Here is a 26,485-nt window from a genome sequence, read left to right as displayed (position 1 = left end):
TGTGTCCTCTTCTGTGCAGGGGGTCAGTGTCTGGTGTGTGCCCTCCTCTGTGCAGGGGGTCAGTGTCTGGTGTGTGCCCTCCTCTGTGCAGGGGGTCAGTGACTGGTGTGTGCCCTCCTCTGTGCAGGGGGTGATGGTGTGTGCCCTCCTCTGTGCAGGGGGTGATGGTGTGTGCCCTCCTCTGTGCAGGGGGTGATGGTGTGTGCCCTCCTCTGTGCAGGGGGTCGGTGGCTGGTGTGTGCCCTTCTCTGTGCAGGGGGTGATGGTGTGTGCCCTCCTCTGTGCAGGGGGTGATGGTGTGTGCCCTCCTCTGTGCAGGGGGTGATGGTGTGTGCCCTCCTCTGTGCTGGCATGATGCTAGGAGGGGGCAGAGCACTTGAGGACTGGTCAGGGCAGGCAGTGCAGGAGTTAAAGGCTCTTCTATTTCCGGGTTTGCTCATTGCTCAGGGTTTGGAGAGAGAAGAAGGAGGGAGGGAGAGAGGAGCATCATCATCATCATCATCATCATCATCATCACCCCCCTGTACACAGCACAGCACACATCACAGCCAGAGCCGCCGCTGCCCAGCATCATCCTCCTGCAGGAAGCCGGCATGTCTGCTGTGTGAGCGGAGCAGGGGCTTCTTCCAGCCTCAGACAGCCGGACTCATCACTCATCTGCTCCCTGACACATTGATGGACGGGCGGCTGTGAGAGCAGCTCCTCTCCGCTCTGCGCCCCTCCATGCTCCAGCCCGCAGCCCTCCAGCTCCCAGCACCTGGTCCCCCAGCCCTGTGCTCCCCTCCAGCCAGGAGCTGCCGCTGCTAGCGCCCTCACCTCCCATTGTCTGCAGCCACAAGGACGAGCACGGGCGGAATGGCACAAAGGGTAGGTGCCCTCCTTCTTCTACCATTGTGACCGGGGCGGGCAGGCAGCTGCAGCCGGCTGGCATGTCCCCTAGGCCGGCTACATGGGCAGAGAGCAGCCTGGGGCTCTGCAGGGTGGGCAGTGATTTAGCCTGGGTGGGGGGCACTCACATGACACTTCATAGGGGACACTGCACTCCTGTATACACACATTACAGCCATGTGCAATAATATACTGGTCACATATAGACACACTGGACACTAAATGTGTCATAAAGACGAGACCAACATATACTGCAATATACTGGACCCATATGTGACTAATACATAATAATCACTCAAACTATACAAAACCAGTATATACTATAATATAATGGACCTATATGTAATATAATACACTGGACACTACATAATAATCACTCAAACTATACAAAACCAGTATATACTATAATATAATGGACCTATATGTAATATAATACACTGGACACTACATAATAATCACTCAAACTGTACAAAACCAGTATATATAATATAATGGACCTATATGTAATAGAATGCACTGGACACTACATAATAATCACTCAAACTATACAAAACCAGTATATACTATAATATAATGGACCTATATGTAATAAAATACACTGGACACTACATAATAATCACTCAAACTATACAAAACCAGTATATACTATAATATAATGGACCCATATGTAAAAGAATACACTGGACACTACATAATAATCACTCAAACTATACAAAACCAGTATATACTATAATATAATGGACCTATATGTAATAGAATACACTGGACACTACATAATAATCACTCAAACTATACAAAACCAGTATATACTACAATATAATGGACCTATATGTAATATAATACACTGGACACTACATAATAATCACTCAAACTATACAAAACCAGTATATACTATAATATAATGGACCCATATGTAATATAATACACTGGACACTACATAATAATCACTCAAACTATACAAAACCAACATATATTATTATATAATGGACCTATATGTAAAAAAATACACTGGACACTACATAATAATCACTCAAACTGTACAAAACCAGTATATACTATAATATAATGGACCTATATGTAATAGAATACACTGGACACTACATAATAATCACTCAAACTATACAAAACCAGTATATACTATAATATAATGGACCCATATGTAATATAATACACTGGACACTACATAATAATCACTCAAACTATACAAAACCAACATATATTATTATATAATGGACCTATATGTAAAAAAATACACTGGACACTACATAATAATCACTCAAACTGTACAAAACCAGTATATACTATAATATAATGGATCCATATGTACCATAATACACTGGACACTACATAATCACTCAAACTATACAAAACGAGTATATAGTATAATATAATGGACCTATATGTAATATAGTACACTGGATAATACATAATAATCACTCAAACTATACAAAACCAACATATACTAGAATATAAAGGACCTATATGTAATATTATACACTGGACACTATATAATAATCACTCAAACTATACAAAACCAACATATACTATTATATACTGGACCCATATGTAATATACACTGGACTCTACATAATAATCACTCAAACTATACAAAAACAAAATATACTACAATATAATGGACCTATATGTAATATAATACACTGGACACTGCATAATAATCACTCAAACTATACAAAACCAACATATACTACAATATAATGGATCCATATGTAATATAATACACTGGACACTACATAATAATCACTCAAACGCTAATAAACCAGAATATACTATAATAAAACACACAACCAAAATATAGTAGAATAAACACACTAGAACAACATATACTAGAATATACTGGACCTATATGTGACTAATACACTAAACACTACGTAAACACTTAAACTATACTGGACCAATATATACTATTATAAAATGCCCTAGACCAATATATACTAGAATATAATGGATCCATATGTGACTAATACACTGGATACTACATAATAATCACACAAACTCTACAAAACCAAAATCTACTATAATATAATGGACCCGTATGTAATATAATACACTAGACACAACATAATCACTCAAACTCTAATAAACCAGTATATACTATAATAAAACACACTAGATCAATGTGTACTATAGTATACTGGACCCATATGTAACATAATACACAGGATACTAGATGATAAACACTCAAACTATACAAGACTAAAATATACTATAATATACTGGACCCATACCTTAAATAATACACTATCATAGATATTAAGCACTCATAGTCTAATAAATCAGTATATAATATAATAAAATACACTAGAACAACATATACTATAATATAATGGAGCTAGATGTAACAATACACTGGATACTACATAATAAACACTTAAACTATACAAGACCAAAATATACTGGACCTATATGTGACACTACATAATAAACACTCAAACTTCAATAAACCACTATATACTATAATACAACACACTAGCACAACATATGCTATAATATACTGGACCCATATGTAACATCGTATACTGAATGTTAGATAATAAACACTCAAACTCTTATAAACCAGTATATACTTTAATAAAACACACTAAAACAACATATATGATAATATACAAGACCTATATGTGACATAATACACTGGATACTACATAGTAAACACTCAAAACTCTTATAAACCACTATATACTATAATAAAAATACATAATACTATAATGTAATGGACCCATATGTAAGATAATACACTGGATACTATATAATATACTCTCAAACTATACAAGACCAAAATCTAACAATATAATATACTACACCAACATATAATAGATTAATAATATATACTAGACTCATATGTAACATAGTACTCTGTATACAAAAACAGTAAACACTTAAAATCTCTAATAAACCAGTATATACTGTAATAACATATACTAGACCAGTATATACTGTAATATAATAGACCCATATATAACGTAATACATTGGATACTGGATAATAAACACTCAAACTCTAAAAAACCAGTATATACTGTAATAACATATACTAGACCAGTATATACTGTAATATAATGGACCCATATATAACATAATACATTGGATACTGGATAATAAACACTCAAACTCTAATAAACCAGTATATAATATGGGATAATAGAGCAATATATATTAAAATATACTATATACTATATATATAAATAAATATATATATAATATACTATATATACTATAATATACTGGTCCCATATGTATGATATTGTGGATGCTAGATAATAAACACTCAAAATCTTGATATAATACACCAATATATATTTTAAAATGTACAAGACCAATATATACTATAATATACTGAGATTATATGTAACATAATACTCTGGATACTAGATAATTAACACTTAAACTATACTGGACCGATATATACTATGATATACTAGGCTAATACTACACCCATATGTAACAACAGCACAATGGATTCTAGATGTAATAAAACACTAAACGTATAGCAGACAATATATAATATCACCTCCTGGACATACCATATAACAGACTAGACAGATATAGTATAAAGTACAGTACATATGTAATGTAATAGGCACACAGTGGACTAAAATATACTGTGTACATATAATATACCAGATGTATAATTCTCCACTAGAAACATAAAATACACAATATACCCTTCTGTAAACAAATAATATACACTAGACACGTAAAATACACACACAATATACTACAGACACATCAGATAATAAACTGGAAACATCATGGAATATACACAGGATATCTGCCCTGAGGTCAGGGAGATTGTATCACTTTACTACTTTTTTAATGTTTACTTCTATAGGATATTTCTGTGCTGCTTCTTCTGGATACAGCCAGCCTGGACCTATAAAACATTGGAAGAATCTCTAATAACAGCTCATTTCTGATAAAATCTCAATACTGTTAGAAAATGGAGATGATATTCCAATTTATTATGCACAATGTCTGCAGATATACACAAGTAGAGTATACAGTGAGAGTATATATATTGTGCAGGCAGCTCCCTGCACCGTGCACAGCCTCCTCCAGGCTCCACATCACTCCTTCACTTTCAGAAAACTTTCTGTTCCAAGCAACTGAACTTTTCTTGTCTCTATAAAGCCGCAGAGATCTTATCTCCAGCCTGAGAACAGTCCTGGCTGCCTGATACTGTGTGTGTGTGTGTGTGTGTGTGTATGTGTATATATATATATATATATATATATATATATTAATATTTATTTATTGATACCTCCCTATGTAATTGTATATAGTTTTGCAACCTTATTTCCTGGCTGAATAATATACACATTATACACAATTCTGTGTCCTTATATACTCACTGTTTACTGCCCATACTTGTAGCATGACCTGTGGTTTGTAAATACATATATATATATATATATATATATATATATATATATATATATATATATGCAACACAATCCTGAAGCGCACTGATCACTATGCAAATAACACAATTGCTCTAATTAGTTCTGCACAAGTTAACATTGGAATGTCATCCTCATTAAATGTGTGAACTTAGAGAGATGAATGTGTTTACTGCCTCAGCTCCCCATAATAGTTTCCATACCATATATGTATATATATATATATATATATATATATATATATATATATATATATATATTTTTTTTCAATATATTTTGGCTGGCATGTATAGGATATACTTGATAACAGATTGTTCTTTGTGTAAGTAGATTAACAGATGATCGGCCAACGTTTTTATGGATGCATATAAGTATTTATCTGTGTGTGTAAACAGTAAAAAGAAAACAGTATATACATATATATATATATATATATATATAAAATGAGATGCTTGTAGTTATATATGCAAAGTCACGTGTGTGTATACTTTTGTAACAATGTGTAAAACATACATTATCGTTCTATCAATCTGTCTATCTATTATCTATCCATCTATTTCTTCAATCTATCATCTATCTATTAATCTCTTTTATCTATTATCTATCTCTTCTATTTAACTATTTATTAGCTATCTCTTCATCCCTCTATTACCTATCTCTCTTTATCTATCTATCTTTCATCTATCTATTTATCTATCTATTCCTCTCTATAATCTATCTATTTATCCATCCATCCATCTATCTATTTTTCTATCTCTTCTATCTTTTAATCTATCTATCTATTCATCTCTTCTATCTATTATCTATCTCTTCTTTTATATATCTATTATCTCTCTTCTATATGTCTAGCTGGTCATCCCTCTATCTATCTATCATCTCATCTTTTCTCTTCTATCTAGCTAGTTATATATTTTTTCTATCTTTCTCTTCTATCCAACAATCCATCTATTATCTATATCTTCTATCTATTCATCTCTTCTATTTATCTATTATCTAGCTCTTCTGTCTATCCATCTATCTATCCCTCTACCTATCTATCTATCTATCTATCTATCTATCTATCTATCTATCCCTCTATCTATCTATCCCTCTATCTATCTATCTATCTATCTATCTATCTATCTATCTATCTATCTATCTATCTATCTATCGCTCTATCTATCTATCTATCTATCTATCTATCTATCTATCGCTCTATCTATCTATCTATCGCTCTATCTATCTATCTATCTATCTATCTATCTATCTATCCCTCTATCTATCCCTCTATCTATCTATCTATCTATCCCTCTATCTATCCCTCTATCTATCTATCCATCCATCCATCCATCTATCCCTCTATCTATCTATCTATCTATCTATCCCTCTATCTATCCCTCTATCTATCTATCCCTCTATCTATCTATCTATCCATCCATCCCTCTATCTATCCCTCTATCTATATATCTATCTATCTATCTATCCCTATATCTATCTATCTATCTATCTATCTATCTATCCCTATATCTATCTATCTATCCCTCTATCTCTCCCTCTATCTATCTATCCATCCATCCATCCATCTATCCCTCTATCTATCTATCTATCCCTCTATCTATCCCTCTATCTATCTATCCCTCTATCTATCTATCTATCCATCCATCCCTCTATCTATCCCTCTATCTATATATCTATCTATCTATCCCTATATCTATCTATCTATCTATCCCTCTATCTATCTATCTATCTATCTATCCCTCTATCTATCATCTATCTATCTATCCCTCTATCTATCTATCTATCCATCCATCCATCCATCCCTCTATCTATCCCTCTATCTATCCCTATAACTATCTATCTATCCCTCTACCTATCTATCTATCTATCTATCTATCCCTCTATCTATCTATCCCTCTATCTATCTATCTATCTATCTATCTATCTATCTATCGCTCTATCTATCTATCTATCTATCTATCGCTCTATCTATCTATCTATCTATCTATCTATCTATCTATCTATCCCTCTATCTATCCCTCTATCTATCTATCCATCCATCCATCCATCTATCCCTCTATCTATCTATCTATCCCTCTATCTATCCCTCTATCTATCTATCCCTCTATCTATCTATCTATCCATCCATCCCTCTATCTATCCCTCTATCTATATATCTATCTATCTATCTATCCCTATATCTATCTATCTATCTATCTATCCCTATATCTATCTATCTATCTATCTATCCCTCTATCTATCTATCTATCTATCTATCCCTCTATCTATCATCTATCTATCTATCCCTCTATCTATCTATCCATCCATCCATCCATCCATCCCTCTATCTATCCCTCTATCTATCCCTATAACTATCTATCTATCTATCCCTCTATCTATCTATCTATCTATCTATCTATCTATCTATCCCTCTATCTATCTATCTATCTATCCCTCTATCTATCTATCTATCTATCTATCTATCCCTATATCTATCCCTATATCTATCCCTCTATGTATCCCTATATCTATCTATCTATCTATCTATCTATCTATCTATCTATCTATCTATCTATCTATCCCTATATCTATCCCTCTATCTATCCCTCTATCTATCCCTCTATCTATCCCTCTGTCTGTCTATCTATCTATCTATCCCTCTATCTATCTATCTATCTATCTATCCCTCAATATATCATGTATCTATCTATCCCTCTATCTATCTATCTATCTATCTATCTATCCCTCTATCTATCCCTCTATCTTTATCTATCTATCTAGCTATATATCGTGTGTGGATATATATATATATATATATATATATATATATATATATATATATATATATATATATATAATTTATATAGTTCTTGACTGTGTATTATAGTCTCTTAGCTTCCTGTAGGGTTGCACCATGTAGAAGTGCCCAGTAGACATTCACACACTGCTTCAAACTTTCCCAAATCTCCAGGGCCAAGGCAGGAAAATGTAAGGAGAGAGAGAAGGGAGCGGGAGCTTCTGGACGGAGATTTGCATTTTACAAAAGTTTCTTTACAGTTGACTGATTGCTGTTTGGGAATGGAAAGAACTGAGTGTGAGAAGTGTGGGAAGAAAAGTACTAAATAAAAATAATACAATATATTGTGTGTGGTGTTAGGGAGGATCATGTACTCTGCTTGATGTACGCACCTCGAATGATTTGCATAAATTACTATAATACAGCGAGGCTAAACCAAAAAGGCGAATAAAACCGGAGCTTTTTTTCTTTGCCCTCTCCAAACTTGGCACTTGTAAAACTATTAAACTATGTAAAAAAAATAAATAAATAAAGAATATAATTTAATACAATGAGTGTAATTTTTAGACAATTTCCGTAGAATTATTCAGAATAATAAATAATAATAATAAAAAAAAAGATCCTTCACCAAAATAATTAAAACTCAGATCCAAACTAAAATTGTAATGTAGAATATAAGGTTATGGTTTATTTCATTTTGCTGTTTTTGGTTACTGCCTTTCAGAAAATGTCTGTTTCTAAGGAAAAATACAAAAAAATATTGTTTTACGTGACAGGATGGTTTTTTTGGGATGTAATAATCTATGTAAATAATGTTATGTTAAAGAAAAAAAACTGCAAAGTATTCTAGGGTGCAGACGTTTGGGGGGTGAGATGTAATAAATGATGAGTTCGTGAGGTTTTAATTAGGGTTTTTTTTTGCAATTGTATATTTATAAAGAAAATGTTAATTGCATTTTTATGTGATTTTTTTTTTTATTATGGAAATTGAATCTTATTCATTTATGAAATTTTTGTTTTTTAGTAGTGGAAAAATAAGAAGTTGCTGAAAAAAAATTACATATATATATATATATATATATATAAAAAAAAACAGTATTTATATATATAGTTTTTTATATATATATATATATATATATATATATATATATATATATATATATATATATAAAAAATATAAATAATTTTATAGAGGATATTATACATGTATTTATGGTATAGAAGCCTAGCTCACACATTGTATGTGCATATATGATGTATATTGTATGTATAGCTGTAATGATAATATTTTAATCCCACATGTAGCAGAGCTGAGTTGTGGATTTCCATAAGACTACTTAATTATGGAGATATTAAAAAAAGTAACCCTAAAATGACAGATTCAGCTATGCTACATGTGATGCACATGGTGCGTTTGTACATTCTACATGTTATGCATGTGACATATATGTGTATGGGTGCACTGAGTAACCTCTCCTGTCCTGTGCTTGCAGTACGACGAGATGGTGCATTACCCGGGGTTAGACGGGATCCCCCTAACAGGATTTGGGGACGCACACACAGGAAGAGCCATGCAGCATCACTCCTTAAGCCAAAGCTCACCCTATGGAACTGCTGGGGCACCTCACCGGGTCCCGATGCCCCCCGGGATGGGCAGCAACGACAGCCTGAAGAGGGAGAAGGATGAGATTTATGGGTAAGCGAGGCTGGCGCCTCATGAGCTCACTGCTGGCTGCACATTAGTGCTGCTGACCCCTTGGCGTAATATAACATTTGCAAATCTTACAGGATCACAGCTGCTTAAACGATATGTCCATGGTGTTCAGTTATGTGTTACACAAATTTACATTTATGCCTTCTCCTAAGTGGCCCTCACATCTACATATAATATGGACCCGAGTATGTAGTGGGATCGCCAGATCTGTGCTCCACAGACCTCACCAAGGCCTAGTCTACTGCTGGGGATGGCCTATAGTGTGACAGTGAGCAGGAAGGGGCTCATCTACACCACGGTGTGGGGCCCCGACATACAGAGCGATGTATGGGACTGAAACAGTCACTTTCTAGTGTATTTGTGCCAAATTAGTTGTTGTTTTTCCAGTCATAACATTTACTGGTTATAATACTTATATATATAGTATATACAGTATATATGTGTGTCCAATTATATGTGTGGAAAGATTTGATTACATCCCCACATTGTGCACGTGTATGGATGTGTGTATATATATATATACATTTACGGTGTAATTTCCAGCAGCGTATGTTGTACATGGAAATCTCATCTGGATATTCACATTGGTTGAAGTTACATAGATATGGGATCGATCTATCTATCTGTCTATCTATTTATCTATCATAGATATGGGATAGATGGATGGATAGAGAAATAATGGGAAAGATAGATAGATAGATATCTATCTATCCCTCTATCTATCCATCTATGTATCTATCCCTCTAGCTATCTATCTATCCCTCTATCTATCTATCTATCCCTCTATCTATCTATCTATCTATCTATCTATCTATCCCTCTATCTATCCCTCTATCTATCTATCTATCTATCTATCTATCCCTCTTTCTAGCCATCTATCTATCTATCCTTCCTTCCTCTATCTATCTATCCCTCTATCTATCTATCTATCTATCCCTCTATCTATCCCTCTATCTATCTATCTATCTATCTATCTATCCATCTATCTATCCCTCTTTCTAGCCATCTATCTATCCATCCTTCCTTCCTCTATCTATCTATCCATCTATTTATCCCTTCTATCTCTCTCTCTATCTATCTATCCCTCTATCTATCCCTCTATCTATCTATCTATCCATCTATCTATCCATCAATCTATCCATCAATCTATCCCTCTATCTATCTATCCATCCTTCCTCCATCTATCTATCTATCCCTCTATCTATCCATCTATCTATCCCTCTTTCTAGCCATCTATCTATCTATCCATCCTTCCTTCCTCTATCTATCTATCCATCTATTTATCCCTCTATCTATCTCTCTATCTATCCATCTATTTATCCCTGTATCTATCTATCTATCTATCTTTCTATCCATCTATCTATCTATCCCTCTTTCTAGCCATCTATCTATCTATCCATCTATCCATCCTTCCTTCCTCTATCTATCTATCCATCTATTTATCCCTCTATCTATCTCTTTATCTATCTATCCCTCTATCTATCCCTCTATCTATCTATCCATCCTTCCACCATCTATCTATCTATCCCTCTATCTATCCATCCTTCCTTCCTCTATCTATCCATCTATTTATCCCTCTATCTATCTCTTTATCTATCTATCCCTCTATCTATCCCTCTATCTATCTATCCATCCTTCCACCATCTATCTATCTATCCATCCTTCCTTCCTCTATCTATCTATCCATCTATTTATCCCTCTATCTATCCCTCTATCTATCCCTCTATCTATCTATCCATCCTTCCACCATCTATCTATCTATCTATCTATCTATCTATCTATCCATCCTTCCTTCCTCTATCTATCTATCCATCTATCTATCCATCAATCTATCCCTCTATCTATCTATCTATCCATCCATCTCTCTATTTCTCTATCCCTCTATCTATCTATCCCATATTTATCTATCTATCTATATATTTATCCCTCTATCTCTCTCTCATATTCATCATCTATCTGTTTATGTATCTGTTGTTTTATCTTTCCATATACCTGTCTATCTATTGTTCTGTTTATCCATTTCATATCTACCTGTGTATATATATATATATATATACACTCTATACTCATATGATCTGTATGTATATATATATATATGACTGTATTCCTGTGTACAGGTTGTATAATGACCCTTTTGCTGCTGGCGTTGCCGCTCATATTTGTGGATTATGTAGATATATTGGCGCTGAGCATAGTGTAATGTGACTACATATATACGTGTGTGCCGCGCTCCTGTGTGTCTGATTTTCCACATGTCCTGCACCGTCCTGAGCTCCATAGATCCCCAGCTTTTACCTATGATCTGGGGGTCGGCACAATATAATCTCTCGCTCCTGCGATGCCCCATTGTAGTGGCTGAGCCCCCTCTCCATATGTGTGTATATATACTGTATGTGGTATTATGTCTGTACCTATATCAGTTTTCTGATTCCAGGAGCTTGCAATCTAAACACGAACCTGAATTATTTATTTTAAAAAGTCACAATTCGTAGATGGAGATTTCTCTCATTAAAAGTAGTGAAAAAGAGCGGGTATGTAACAAAATACCACCCACAGCCGCCTATAAATATACAGACACGTGTGAGCGCGCGGCTAAAAATACAGACGTCTTCATATCCGGGCCTGATATACAGTGCATATACAAGTACATATCTGTACTCGTGCAGCCGGAGCGCCAGACATCGGCAATGGTGAAGTCTTGGGTTGGCGGCATTTCTATGGTACGGGATGAGGGAGAAATTTTGGATAAAAATCAGAGGTTGTGAAGCGATTGCGAGCTCTTGAGGCAGCGTGTGGCCGGCCGCGCTCCGTGTATTGTGTGATATCACTGTACCCCACGTGACGACCTGACGTGTAACTGTGACATCTCCCCCTCCCGCACAGACACCCCCTGTTTCCCCTGCTGGCGCTGGTGTTTGAGAAGTGTGAGCTGGCTACTTGTTCGCCACGGGATAATTCCGGCTCCTTCCCAGGGGGGGACGTGTGCTCCTCGGATTCATTCAACGAAGACATCGCTGTATTTGCCAAACAGGTCAGTGTGATTTGCGGAAGGCGAGAGCCGCCGACGGTTCCTTTTAGATGTGGCGGGTTTTATCAAGAGGCTCGATCTGCGAGGAAGGTGGATTTAATTAACACAAAGCAAAACGGCTCCCTTAGAAGCCCCCGGACGCTGACAGCGTACAAAGACCAGGTGCCCGCGTGATCCATGCATCTTCATCTACGTGGGGGTCTCAGAGGAGCCCCACATTTTGGAAAAAGCTCCGCTTTTTTTTTTTTTTTTTTTGGAGCGGCGGGGGTTCTTTAAATGCAGTTAAAATACAAAGGCCCAGATCCATCTTTCATTTTGCACTGGTACAGTTTGCGCCAAATTAACCAAAACTGATGAATTTGGTGCAAATTTAATGCTTTTTTTGTCTTTGCTCCTTTTTTGTGAGTAAGTAAGCTTCAAAAATGTCACTTTTTCAGTCTTCAACTGCGCAAAAATAAAAAAATATATACATAGAAAAGTGTGTGTGTATATATGTATGTATATATATGCATACATATATGTATACACATATACAGTATACACACACACACATATATATATACACACACCCACACACACATATATATACATATATATAGACGCACAAACACACACATGTATGTATATATATACATTTATGTATACACACACAAATATATATATATATACATATGTATACACACACATATGAATATATATATATATATATACACGATACATACACACACATGCCTATATATACTTACAGTATATATATACACACACACACACACGAATATACATACACACTGATATATATATATATATATATACACACACACATATATATAATATATAGCCACATACACACATATATTATATATATATATATATATATGTGTGTGTATGTGGCTATATATTATATATATGTGTGTGTGTATGTATATATATATATATATATCAGTGTGTATGTATATACGTGTGTGTGGATATATATATACTGTAAGTATATATAGGTATGTGTGTGTGTATGTACCGTATCTAAATATATATATATATATATATATTTATATATGTGTGTGTATACATATGTATATATATATATATTTGTGTGTGTATACATAAATGTATATATATACATATATGTGTGTGTGTGTGTGTGTATATATATATATATATATATATATATATATATATACACACACACACACACATATCTAGTACCCCACTGTGGTACCAAATTGGGCAAAAGTGTTGCAACAGTTTAGAAAGTCACAAATAGTGACTTATCCCAAAAATCTGGATAAAGAAAACTACGCCAACCTCGTTAAGCAAAAGCCCCCCACCCCCAAAAAATGAATAGGGCAAAATGTGGTAAAAACGCATCGAAAACGCATGCGTTTTTTTGATGCATTTTTGCCACGGGTGCGTTTTTTAGAGCCAAAAACGCTGCATCAAGAAAAGATGCATTGTATTAATATAGCCTTAGAATGTCATGATAATATAAGATGTATGTCAGCAACTAGTAGTGTTCCAGCAAGGAGAACTGAAAGTACCAGCATGACGTGCAGTGAAACTCCCGAAGAGTTGGAAAGCTTTAGATTGCGAATGCATTTCCTGTATAAGCCGGTCATATTTTGGAAAATTGGTCTCAATACCGGAAAAAAAAAGCGGGCAGGTTACTTTATGACATACTGGGACTTGTAGTTTTCAATCCACTGATAAAGACTTAGGCTGTTGAGTCATAAAAGTGGTTGTTATTAGGGTCTAGTTTTGTCCATAGTACGTCTGGTATTACAGGTCACCTAAATGATGATGAGCTGCAATACTAGCCTCAACCACCTGTCAAGAGTGGCGCTGTTTGTAAAAAATAAATAAATAAAATTCCTTTTGCAACTAAATGTGCTGCAATACCAGTCTTAACCACCTGTCATGAGTGCCATGTCATGAGTGCCACTGTTGGTAAAAAAGAAATTAAAAAATGCCTTTTGCACCTAAATGTGCTGCAATACCAGCCTTAACCACTTGTCCGGAGTGGCGCTGTTTGTAAAAAAATAATAAATAAAAAAATACATTTTGCACCTAAATGTACTGCAATACCAGCCTTACCCACTTGTCAAAAGTGGCGCTGTTTGTAAAAAAAAATAAATAAATAAAAAAATGCCTTTTGCACCTAAATTTGCTGCAATACTAGTCTTAACCACTTGTCAAGAGTGGTAAAAAAAATAAATAAATAAATAAAAAAAATACATTTGCACCTAAATGTGCTGCAATACCAGCCTTAACCACTTGTCCAGAGTGGCGCTGTTTTTTTTAAAAAAAAAAAAATAAATAAAAAAAATGCCTTTTGCACCTAAATGTAATGCAATACCAGCCTTAACCACTTGTCAAGAGTGGTAAAAAAAAAAATAAAAAAAATACATTTTGCACCTAAATGTGCTGCAATACCAGCCTTAACCACTTGTCCGGAGTGGCGCTGTTTGTAAAAAAAAAATAATAAATTAAAAAAATGCCTTTTGCACCTAAATGTGCTGCAATACCAGCATTAACCACTTGTCAAGAGTGGTAAAAAAAAATAAAAAAAATGCATTTTGCACCTAAATATGCTGCAATACCAGCCTTAACCACTTGAACCACTTGTCGGGAGTGGCGCTGTTCGTAAAAAAAAAATAAATAACATTAAAAAAATGCTTATTGCACCTAAATGTGCTGCAGTACCAGCCTTAACCACTTGTCAAGAGTGGTAAAAAAAAAAAAAATACAAAAAATTCATTTTGCACCTAAATGTGCTGCAATATCAGCCTTAATCACTTGTCAAGAGTGGCGCTGTTTATAAAAAAAAATAAATAAAAAAAAAAAGCCTTTTCAAACTTCTTAGAAAGATTGTAAAAGCTTCACCAAAGAGCACGACGTAAGGACATAGCAAGAAAAATTCTGTCTTTAAATGGATCCTGAAAGTAGATGCCTGCAAAACCCTCCCAAAAAAAAGGGCACATATGTGTACGATAAGACGAACCATCGCTATCGGACCTCTGCCGGCAGTCGGCATATGTGCGACGGCATCATAATTAAAAGTGTGAGCGTAATGACTAATAATGAGCCTGGCTGTCGATACAGCCTGGGAGACTGTAAAAAAAAAAAAGAAGAAGATTGATGCAGGCGGCGCGTGTGATGTGTTCAGCGTTCTGGGCCGTGCTTCCTGCTTCTAACGAGGATGCGAAGGGTTAATCTGTGAATCTCCTTTTATGCAATAATAAAAAAAAAAAAAAAAGAAATGCGTTGGGGAAAAAAAAAATCAATGGGAAACACTTAAAAAGCCCCAATCACCGGCTGCACCCGCTACAGATGATGCTGTTTTTTTGAAGTCGGGCATTAGGGTAAAATCTCGCTATCTGAGCGCTGATGTTTTATGGATGGTGAAACCGAAAAGGTTTAGGACATAAAAGCGAGGCTGCTGTCAGGAGGCCGCGGCGGAGGCTTCTCCCGGGAAGCACCAGGCAGGAAGATCAACAGTTTAATAGATTATTGGAGATTAAAACGCAAAAGTTTATCTGGAATAGGACTGATGGGAGACCGGAGGGGAGGGTGGGCCTGGCACCGACCTGACATCTGACTATAACGTGTTCTCCCCTTCATGTCTCCAGGTCAGAACAGAAAAACCTCTATTCTCATCCAACCCGGAGCTGGACAATCTGGTAAGTTGGGCGAATATTAGTTGTTTTTTTTTTTAATCATATTGATCTGTCGCAATATGGATTTTAAAGGATCACCTCCCCCCCCCACAAGTACAAAGCTGCTGATACTACTAATGCCTGTGCACGCGTCTCCCCAGAGGATGCAAGACTTATTATAATATTACAGTATGACCGAACCTAACCTTAAATGGCTGATAACAGCGAGCAATAGATTTTATTTATTTACAGGCCTGATTACCTCTATCCCCATTGGGGCTCACGATCTAAACTCTCCATCACTATGTCTTTTGAGTGAGGGAGGAAATGCGAGACACATCCTTTACTTCAAAGTCTATCTTATCTCAAGATGTTACTCAACGAAAAGCAAAGGGCTTGTTAAAATTAATACTGTATATACTCAAGTATAAGCCGAGGCACCTAAAGGTACCGTCACACTAAGCAACTTACCAGCGATCCCAACAACGATAGGGATCGCTGGTAAGTTGCTAGGAAGTTGCTGGTGAGCTGTCACACTGCGACGCTCCAGCGATCCCACCAGCAACCTGACCTGGCAGGGATCGCTGGAGCGTGGCTACACGAGTTGCTGGTGAGCTGTCACACAGGCAGATCTCACCAGCAACCAGTGACCAGCCCCCAGCGCCGCGTGGAAGATGCTGCACTTGGTAACTAAGGTAAATATCGGTAACCAACCCGATATTTACCTTGGTTACCACTGCACGGAGCTACACGTGCAGAGAGCAGGGAGCAGCACACACCGCTTAGCGCTGGCTCCTTGCTCTCCTAGCTACAGCACACATCGGGTTAATTACCCGATGTATGCTGCAGCTAAATGTGCACAGAGCAGGGAGCAGCGCACACTGAGCGCTGGCTCCCTGCTCTCCTACTTACAGCACACATCAGGTTAATTAACCCGATGTGTCCTGCAGCTAGCTACATGTGCACAGAGCAGGAGCCGGCAGCACAGGCAGTGAGAGCGGAGGAGGCTGGTATCGAAGGTAAATATCGGGTAACCAAAGACAGGGCTTCTTGGTTACCCAATGTTTACATTGGTTACCAGCCTCTGCAGAAGCCGGCTCCTGCTCACTGCACATTTAGTTGTTGCTGTCTCGCTGTCACACACAGCAATCTGTGCTTCACAGCGGGACAGCAACAACTAAAAAATGGCCCAGGACATTCAGCAACAACCAACGACCTCACAGCAGGGGCCAGGTTGTTGCTGGATGTCACACACAGCAACATCGCTAGCAACGTCACAAAAGTTGTTAGTTAGCAGCGATGTTGCTTAGTGTGACGGGGCCTTTATTTTACCTAAAAAAAAACTGGGAAGACTTATTGACTCGAGTATAAGCCAAGGGTGGGAAATGCAGCAGCTACTGGTAGTAATGTGTCCATATTGTCCTCTGTAGTAATGTGCCCATATTGTTCCCCATATTGTCCCCTGTAGTAATGTGTCCATATTGTCCCCCTGTAGTAATGTGTCCATATTATTCCCTGTAGTAATGTGCCCATATTGTCCCCTGTAGTAATGTGCCCATATTATTCCCTGTAGTAATGTGCCCATATTATTCCCTGTAGTAATGTGTCCATATTGTCCCCTGTAGTAATGTGCTCATATTGTCCCCTGTATTAATGTGCCCATATTGTCCCCTGTAGTAATGTGCTCATGTTGTTTCCTGTAGTAATGTGTCCATATTGTCCCTTGTGGTAATATGCCCATATTGTCCCCTGTAGTAATGTGCCCATATTGTCCCCTGTAGTAATGTGCCCATATTGTCCACTGTAGTAATGTGCCCATACTGTCCCCTGTAGTAATGTGCCCATATTGTCCCCTGTAGTAATGTGTCCATATTGTCCCCTGTAGTAATGTGTCCATATTGTCCCCTGTAGTAATGTGCCCATACTGTCCACTGTAGTAATGTGTCCATATTGTCCCCTGTAGTAATGTGTCCATATTGTCCACTGTAGTATATTGTGTCCATATTGTCCCCTGTAGTAATGTGCCCATATTATTCCCTGTAGTAATGTGCCCATATTATTCCCTGTAGTAATGTGTCCATATTGTCCCCTGTAGTAATGTGCTCATATTGTCCCCTGTATTAATGTGCCCATATTGTCCCCTGTAGTAATGTGCTCATGTTGTTTCCTGTAGTAATGTGTCCATATTGTCCCTTGTGGTAATATGCCCATATTGTCCCCTGTAGTAATGTGCCCATATTGTCCCCTGTAGTAATGTGCCCATATTGTCCACTGTAGTAATGTGCCCATACTGTCCCCTGTAGTAATGTGCCCATATTGTCCCCTGTAGTAATGTGTCCATATTGTCCCCTGTAGTAATGTGTCCATATTGTCCCCTGTAGTAATGTGCCCATACTGTCCACTGTAGTAATGTGTCCATATTGTCCCCTGTAGTAATGTGTCCATATTGTCCACTGTAGTATATTGTGTCCATATTGTCCCCTGTAGTAATGTGTCCATATTGTCCCCTGTAGTAATGTGCCCATATTGTCCACTGTAGTAATTTGCTCATATTGTCCCCTGTAGTAATGTGCACATATTGTCCCCTGTAGTAATGTGCCCATATTATTCCCTGTAGTAATGTGTCCATATTGTCCCCTGTAGTAATGTGCTCATATTGTCCCCTGTATTAATGTGCCCATATTGTCTACTGTAGTAATGTGCTCATGTTGTTTCCTGTAGTAATGTGTCCATATTGTCCCTTGTGGTAATATGCCCATATTGTCCCCTGTAGTAATGTGCCCATATTGTCCACTGTAGTAATGTGCTCATATTGTCCCCTGTAGTAATGTGGCCATACTGTCCCCTGTAGTAATGTGCTCATATTGTCCCCTGTAGTAATGTGCCCATACTGTCCCCTGTAGTAATGTGCCCATATTGTCCCCTGTAGTAATGTGTCCATATTGTCCCCTGTAGTAATGTGCCCATACTGTCCCCTGTAGTAATGTGCTCATATTGTCCCCTGTAGTAATGTGTCCATATTGTCCCCTGTAGTAATGTGCCCATATTGTCCCCTGTAGTAATGTGCCCATATTGTCCCCTGTAGTAATGTGTCCATATTGTCCCCTGTAGTAATGTGCCCATACTGTCCCCTGTAGTAATGTGCTCATATTGTCCCCTGTAGTAATGTGCTCATATTGTCCCCTGTAGTAATGTGCTCATATTGTCCCCTGTAGTAATGTGTCCATATTGTCCCCTGTAGTAATGTGCCCATATTGTCCACTGTAGTAATGTGCTCATATTATCCCCTGTATTAATGTGCTCATATTGTCCCCTGTAGTAATGTGCCCATATTGTCCACTGTAGTAATGTGCCCATATTGTCCACTGTAGTAATGTGTCCATATTGTCCCCTGTATTAATGTGCCCATATTGTCTACTGTAGTAATGTGCTCATGTTGTTTCCTGTAGTAATGTGCCCATATTGTCCCCTGTAGTAATGTGCCCATATTGTCCACTGTAGTAATGTGCTCATATTGTCCCCTGTAGTAATGTGCTCATATTGTCCCCTGTAGTAATGTGCTCATGTTGTTTCCTGTAGTAATGTGCCCATATTGTCCCCTGTAGTAATGTGTCCATATTGTCCACTGTAGTAATGTGCTCATATTGTCCCCTGTAGTAATGTGTCCATATTGTCCCCTGTAGTAATGTGCCCATATTGTCCACTGTAGTAATGTGCTCATATTGTCCCCTGTAGTAATGTGACCATATTGTCCCCTGTAGTAATGTGCCCATATTGTCCACTGTAGTAATGTGTCCATATTGTCCCCTGTATTAATGTGCCCATATTGTCCCCTGTAGTAATGTGCCCATATTGTCCCCTTTAGTAATGTGCCCATATTGTCCACTGTAGTAATGTGTCCATATTGTCCCCTGTATTAATGTGCCCATATGGTCTACTGTAGTAATGTGCTCATGTTGTTTCCTGTAGTAATGTGCTCATGTTGTTTCCTGTAGTAATGTGTCCATATTGTCCCTTGTGGTAATATGCCCATACTGTCCCCTGTAGTAATGTGCCCATATTGTCCCCTGTAGTAATGTGTCTATATTGTCCCCTGTAGTAATATGCCCATATTATTCCCTGTAGTAATGTGCCCATATTGTCCCCTGTAGTAATGTGCCCATATTGTCCCCTGTAGTAATGTGCCCATATTATTCCCTGTAGTAATGTGCCCATATTGTCCCCTGTAGTAATGTGCCCATATTGTCCCCTGTAGTAATGTGGCCATATTGTCCCCTGTAGTAATGTGTCTATATTGTCCCCTGTAGTAATGTGCCCATATTATTCCCTGTAGTAATGTGCCCATATTGTCCCCTGTAGTAATGTGTCCATATTGTCCCCTGTAGTAATGTGCCCATAATGTCCCCTGTAATTATGTGCCCATATTGTCCTCTGTAGTAATGTGTCCATATTGTCCCCTGTAGTAATGTGCCCATACTGTCCCCTGTAGTAATGTGCCCATACTGTCCCATGTAGTAATGTGCTCATATTGTCCCCTGTAGTAATGTGGCCATATTATCCCCTGTAGTAATGTGCCCATATTGTCCACTGTAGTAATGTGCCCATATTATCCCCTGTAGTAATGTGCCCATATTGTCCCCTGTAGTAATGTGTCCATATTGTCCCCTGTAGTAATGTGCCCATATTGTCCCCTGTAGTAATGTGTCCATATTGTCCCCTGTAGTAATGTGCCCATACTGTCCACTGTAGTAATGTGTCCATATTGTCCCCTGTAGTAATGTGTCCATATTGTCCCCTGTAGTAATGTGCCCATATTGTCCACTGTAGTAATGTGCTCATATTGTCCCCTGTAGTAATGTGCCCATATTATTCCCTGTAGTAATGTGTCCATATTGTCCCCTGTAGTAATGTGCTCATATTGTCCCCTGTATTAATGTGCCCATATTGTCTACTGTAGTAATGTGCTCATGTTGTTTCCTGTAGTAATGTGTCCATATTGTCCCCTGTAGTAATGTGCCCATATTATTCCCTGTAGTAATGTGCCCATATTGTCCCCTGTAGTAATGTGTCTATATTGTCCCCTGTAGTAATATGCCCATATTATTCCCTGTAGTAATGTGCCCATATTGTCCCCTGTAGTAATGTGCCCATATTGTCCCCTGTAGTAATGTGCCCATATTATTCCCTGTAGTAATGTGCCCATATTGTCCCCTGTAGTAATGTGCCCATATTGTCCCCTGTAGTAATGTGGCCATATTGTCCCCTGTAGTAATGTGTCTATATTGTCCCCTGTAGTAATGTGCCCATATTATTCCCTGTAGTAATGTGCCCATATTGTCCCCTGTAGTAATGTGTCCATATTGTCCCCTGTAGTAATGTGCCCATAATGTCCCCTGTAATTATGTGCCCATATTGTCCTCTGTAGTAATGTGCCCATATTGTCCTCTGTAGTAATGTGTCCATATTGTCCCCTGTAGTAATGTGCCCATACTGTCCCCTGTAGTAATGTGCCCATCCTTTAGTAATGTCCTCATTCTGGTCTCCTTCTTGTCCCCTATTATGCCGTTGTTCACATACACACACACAAAAAATTATTCTCACCTGTCCTCCGTTCCCGTGGTGTCCTCTTACCTGCTTCTTGTGGACCGCGGGCACATAGACCCCTCAATGATGTCAGCCGGTGCAGGGGCCGCTGCTTTTGTCGTCAGCGCTTTACTTCACTTGAATGTCTTGTGGCGCTGCAAATCATTAAAGTGAAGTAAAGCACTGACAACAACAGCGGCGGCCACTGCATCGGTCGTGATCACCGAGGGTGTGCTTGCGGTCCACAAGAAGCAGGTAAGAGGAAACCGCAGGAACGGAGGACAGGTGCGAATAATTTTTTGTGGGACCCTCATTCGAAAAACTTGGGTTATACTCGAGTATATACGGTATCTTTGCCATTTTCTTCTTATTAAAAATCCTCTCCATTCTCAAGAATGGAGAGATCAATACAGTTTACAGCTTGTTGCCTAGGTTACCGGCCACCTCTGCAGTGGAGAGCACTTGCAAACTGCTTGCTGTGAAGCCTGCCGAACTGTACAATCCAGCCAGCTTCAGTTCCAGAGGGACGTTTTGGTCTGTGGTCCAGCAATGTCGCTACCCCAAACTGTCAATCTTCAGGAGCGCACTGCTCCCCGACAACCCGGAGGCAAGTAGTGGTGCGCTCCTGAAGAACAAACATGAAAAACCTCTTTGAATGAAAATATGGGAAAAATACTTCAAATAATACATAATCATCCCACAGAAAGAAAGTGTAAGCTCTTGGAACAAGTTAGTTATACCTCTTTGTGGGATTTTCTTTTCTTATTTGACTCCCAGCGCTCTTATTATTTCAGGTTCAGCCTGACTTTAGATATAGTTCGCTTCGTGACCAGGACTTGACCTGAACCCCAGTGGAAGTCACTAATTGGGCAGTTCGGGTCTCTGTCCACATGCAGCCAGCCATACACAGAGCACTTCTACGAGAGGGTGGGCAAGGTTTTCCATGTTTTATGTTTGGTGCACACTAGATCCAATCCCGCTGTTGTTACCCCCAGTGTGGGCCGATCAAACACTGCAAGCGGCTCGCACTGGGTCGCGCACCGTGGGTACCCGAGCACAGTGATGCTTGCGCGAGTGGTTTGCTTAGGTAAAGCACCCAAACTGTTTGTTTTTTTTAAAGCCTGTGTTTGGTACGAATACTGAACCTTGGGGTCACTCATCTCTACTCCTGTGTATACACCTTCCTGACCTATACTTCCGTGTATACTCCTTTCTCTAACCTATACTTCTAAGAATACACCTTCCTGACTTATACTTCAATGTGCTCACCTTCCTCTGACTAATACTTCCGAGTATACACCTTCCTGACCTATAATTCTGAGAATATATCTAACTGACCTATACTTCTGTGTACATACCTTCCTGACCTATACTTCTGAGTACATACCTTCCTGACCTATACTTCTGTGTACATACCTTCCTGACCTATACTTCTGAGTACACACCTTCCTAACCTATTCTTCTGAGTACACACTTTCCTCTGACCTATACTTCTGAGTACACCCTTTCTGACCTATTCTGAGTACACACCTTCCTGACCTATTCTTCTGAGTACACACCTTCCTGACCTATTCTTCTGAGTACATACCTTCCTGACCTATTCTTCTGACTACACACATTCCTCTGACTTATACTTCTGAGTACACCCTTTCTGACCTATTCTAAGTACACACCTTCCTGACCTATTCTTCTGAGTACACACATTCCTGACCTATTCTTCTGAGTACACACATTCCTGACCTATTCGGACTACACACCTTCCTGACCTATTCTTCTGAGTACACACATTCCTGACCTATTCTTCTGAGTACACACATTCCTGACCTATTCTGACTACACACCTTCCTGACCTATTCTTCTGACTACACACCTTCCTGACCTATTCTTCTGAGTACACACACTCCTGACCTATTCCTCTGAGTACACACCTTCCTGACCTATTCTTCTGACTACACACCTTCCTGACCTATTCTTCTGAGTACACACACTCCTGACCTATTCCTCTGAGTACACACCTTCCTGACCTATTCTTCTGAGTACACACATTCCTGACCTATTCTGACTACACACCTTCCTGACCTATTCTTCTGACTACACACCTTCCTGACCTATTCTTCTGAGTACACACACTCCTGACCTATTCCTCTGAGTACACACCTTCCTGACCTATTCTTCTGAGTACACACCTTCCTGACCTATTCTTCTGAGTACACACCTTCCTGACCTATTCTTCTGACTACACACCTTCCTGACCTATTCTTCTGACTACACACCTTCCTGACCTATTCTTCTGACTACACACCTTCCTGACCTATTCTTCTGACTACACACCTTCCTGACCTATTCTGACTACACACCTTCCTGACCTATTCTTCTGAGTATACTCCTTCCTGACCTATTCTTCTGAGTACACACCTAACCGGATCTATTCTTCTGAATACACACCTTCCTGACCTATTCTTCTGAGTACACACCTTCCTGACCTAGTCTTCTGAGTACACACATTCCTGACCTATTCTTCTGACTACACACCTTCCTGACCTATTCTTCTGAGTACACACCTTCTTGACCTATTCTTCTGACTACACACCTTCTTGACCTATTCTTCTGACTACGCACCTCCCTCACCTATTCTTCTGAGTACACACCTTCCTGACCTATTCTTCTGAGTACACACCTTCCTGGCCTATTTTTCTGAGTACACACATTCCTGACCTATTCTGACTACACACCTTCCTTTGACCTATACTATGTGCAGCATGGTGGCTCAGTGGTTAGCACTGGGGTTCTGGGTTCAAATCCCACCAAGGACAATATGTGCAAGGAATTTATATGTTCTGCCCGTGTTTACGTGGATTTCCTTCCACACTGCAAAGACAGATGGGGAATTTAAATTGTGAGCCCGGATGGGGACAGTGTTGCTGATGTATGTAAGGCGTTGCGGAATATGTTGGTGCTATATAAAAATAAGGGTTATTATATTACATACTTTTGAGTATACACCTTTCTTTGACCTGTACTTTTGAGTATACAGCTTCTTGACCTATACATGCATAGAGTCTAATCTATATCAGTGATGTGCAGCTTGCTGGGAGTTGTAGTTCTATAATGGCAGAAGAGCCACAGTTTGGCATCCACTGATGTAGACTGTATGTAGAGACTGTTTCAATTCTCATTCATTTTTTTTATTTCTAGATGATCCAGGCAATCCAGGTTTTAAGATTTCACCTACTAGAATTAGAAAAGGTAAGTCCCACAATGCAAGTTTTTGTGCAATTTTTTTGTCTATGTGTGACTTTTAATAATTGTTTTACAGTTTGTGCCCCTTTAAGAACCCCAAAAGTGAAAAACATAAGATTGCTGATCGGATTAGGGGCACATTGACTCGATTTTGAAGACTTTGGCGCTGACGATTCATGTGACCCTTCCCATGTAGGACTCCTTTAGAGAACTATAGTCTTCTATGGTCCTCTATAAGGGCCGAGTGTTGCATCTGTAAAACGGGTGCAAAAAGACCCATTTTTACTTCTACCTGAAAGCACCCCCTTTAAAATACTTTCCACTGTTTGTGTAGATAGATATTGGAAATTGCAAATTTCTTGCAAATCGAATTAATGTCGTATTTTAGGAAATTGGCTGGACTTTGCAAATTGGAAGAATTTGTGGTTTGATTTGCAAAAAAATAAATAAAAAGCAATGCCCGCCATCGTTTTATACAGAACAGAAGATTAGATCAAATCTCATAGTTCCTTGCAGCTATTACATCACCTGGTAAAGAGCAATCAGTAGGGACTATCTTAGCCTGTATAAAAGCCAAGGCGGGGAATGCAGCAGCCACTTTGTGGTGAAACTGGATAGTGATAAGATGTCATAGCTCTTAGCTGTAGAGATAGGGGTAGAAAGCCTTAAAGAGGACCAACCAACAGGATTTTTATATGTAAACTAAAACCAGTTCTATACTGGCGTTATCATGCTGATTCTATACATACCTTTAGTTGTGAGATCGGATGTATACTTTCTGAAATACAGGCAACTAAAGTTTGTGAAATGCACTGTTATTTGATTGATAGCAGCTACAGAATATCTAATAGGTGGGTCGGGTTTTGCTAGATATTCCCGCCCCTGTCTACCTGTCGTTCCTGTTATTATAGGTGGAGGAAGAAGGGAGGAAGGACAGGGGGAGGAAGGACAGACAGGCATACAGGGGCGGGAATAACTAGCAAAACCTTACCCATCTATTAGATATTCTGTAGCTGCTATCAATCAAATAACAGTGCTTTTCACAAACTTTACTTGCCTGTATTTCAGAAAGTATACATCCGATTTCACAACTAAAGGTATGTATAGAATCAGCATGATAACGCCAGTATAGCACTGGCTTTAGTTTATATAGGAAAATCCTGTTGGTTGGTCGTCTTTAAACACTGAATAAACT

At 38.4% G+C, this 26,485-nt stretch overlaps 1 protein-coding gene across 3 annotated transcripts in view; it reads left to right on the top strand.

Annotated features, from left to right (window-relative positions):
- The first annotated feature begins 458 nt into the window (after positions 1–458).
- The window catches only part of MEIS3 (Meis homeobox 3), a 63,273-nt gene continuing 37,246 nt past the window's right edge, over positions 459–26,485 (top strand). For 2 of the 3 annotated variants that reach the window (XM_075323530.1, XM_075323531.1), the window contains exons 1-5: positions 460–867; positions 9,569–9,771; positions 12,673–12,820; positions 16,441–16,491; positions 25,246–25,296. In XM_075323530.1, coding sequence (XP_075179645.1) covers positions 856–867; positions 9,569–9,771; positions 12,673–12,820; positions 16,441–16,491; positions 25,246–25,296 — 465 coding nt within the window. In that variant the 5' untranslated portion in view covers positions 460–855. Of the gene's footprint in view, positions 868–9,568; positions 9,772–12,672; positions 12,821–16,440; positions 16,492–25,245; positions 25,297–26,485 lie in introns of all 3 variants that reach the window. The other variant, XM_075323532.1, reaches the window with a different exon arrangement.

Source organism: Anomaloglossus baeobatrachus, chromosome 9 (assembly GCF_048569485.1).
Source record: "Anomaloglossus baeobatrachus isolate aAnoBae1 chromosome 9, aAnoBae1.hap1, whole genome shotgun sequence".
In the NCBI taxonomy this organism is placed as follows: Eukaryota; Metazoa; Chordata; class Amphibia; order Anura; family Aromobatidae; genus Anomaloglossus; species Anomaloglossus baeobatrachus.
Note: the sequence above shows the minus strand (reverse complement) of the source record. Positions and strands in the feature narration are given on the sequence as shown.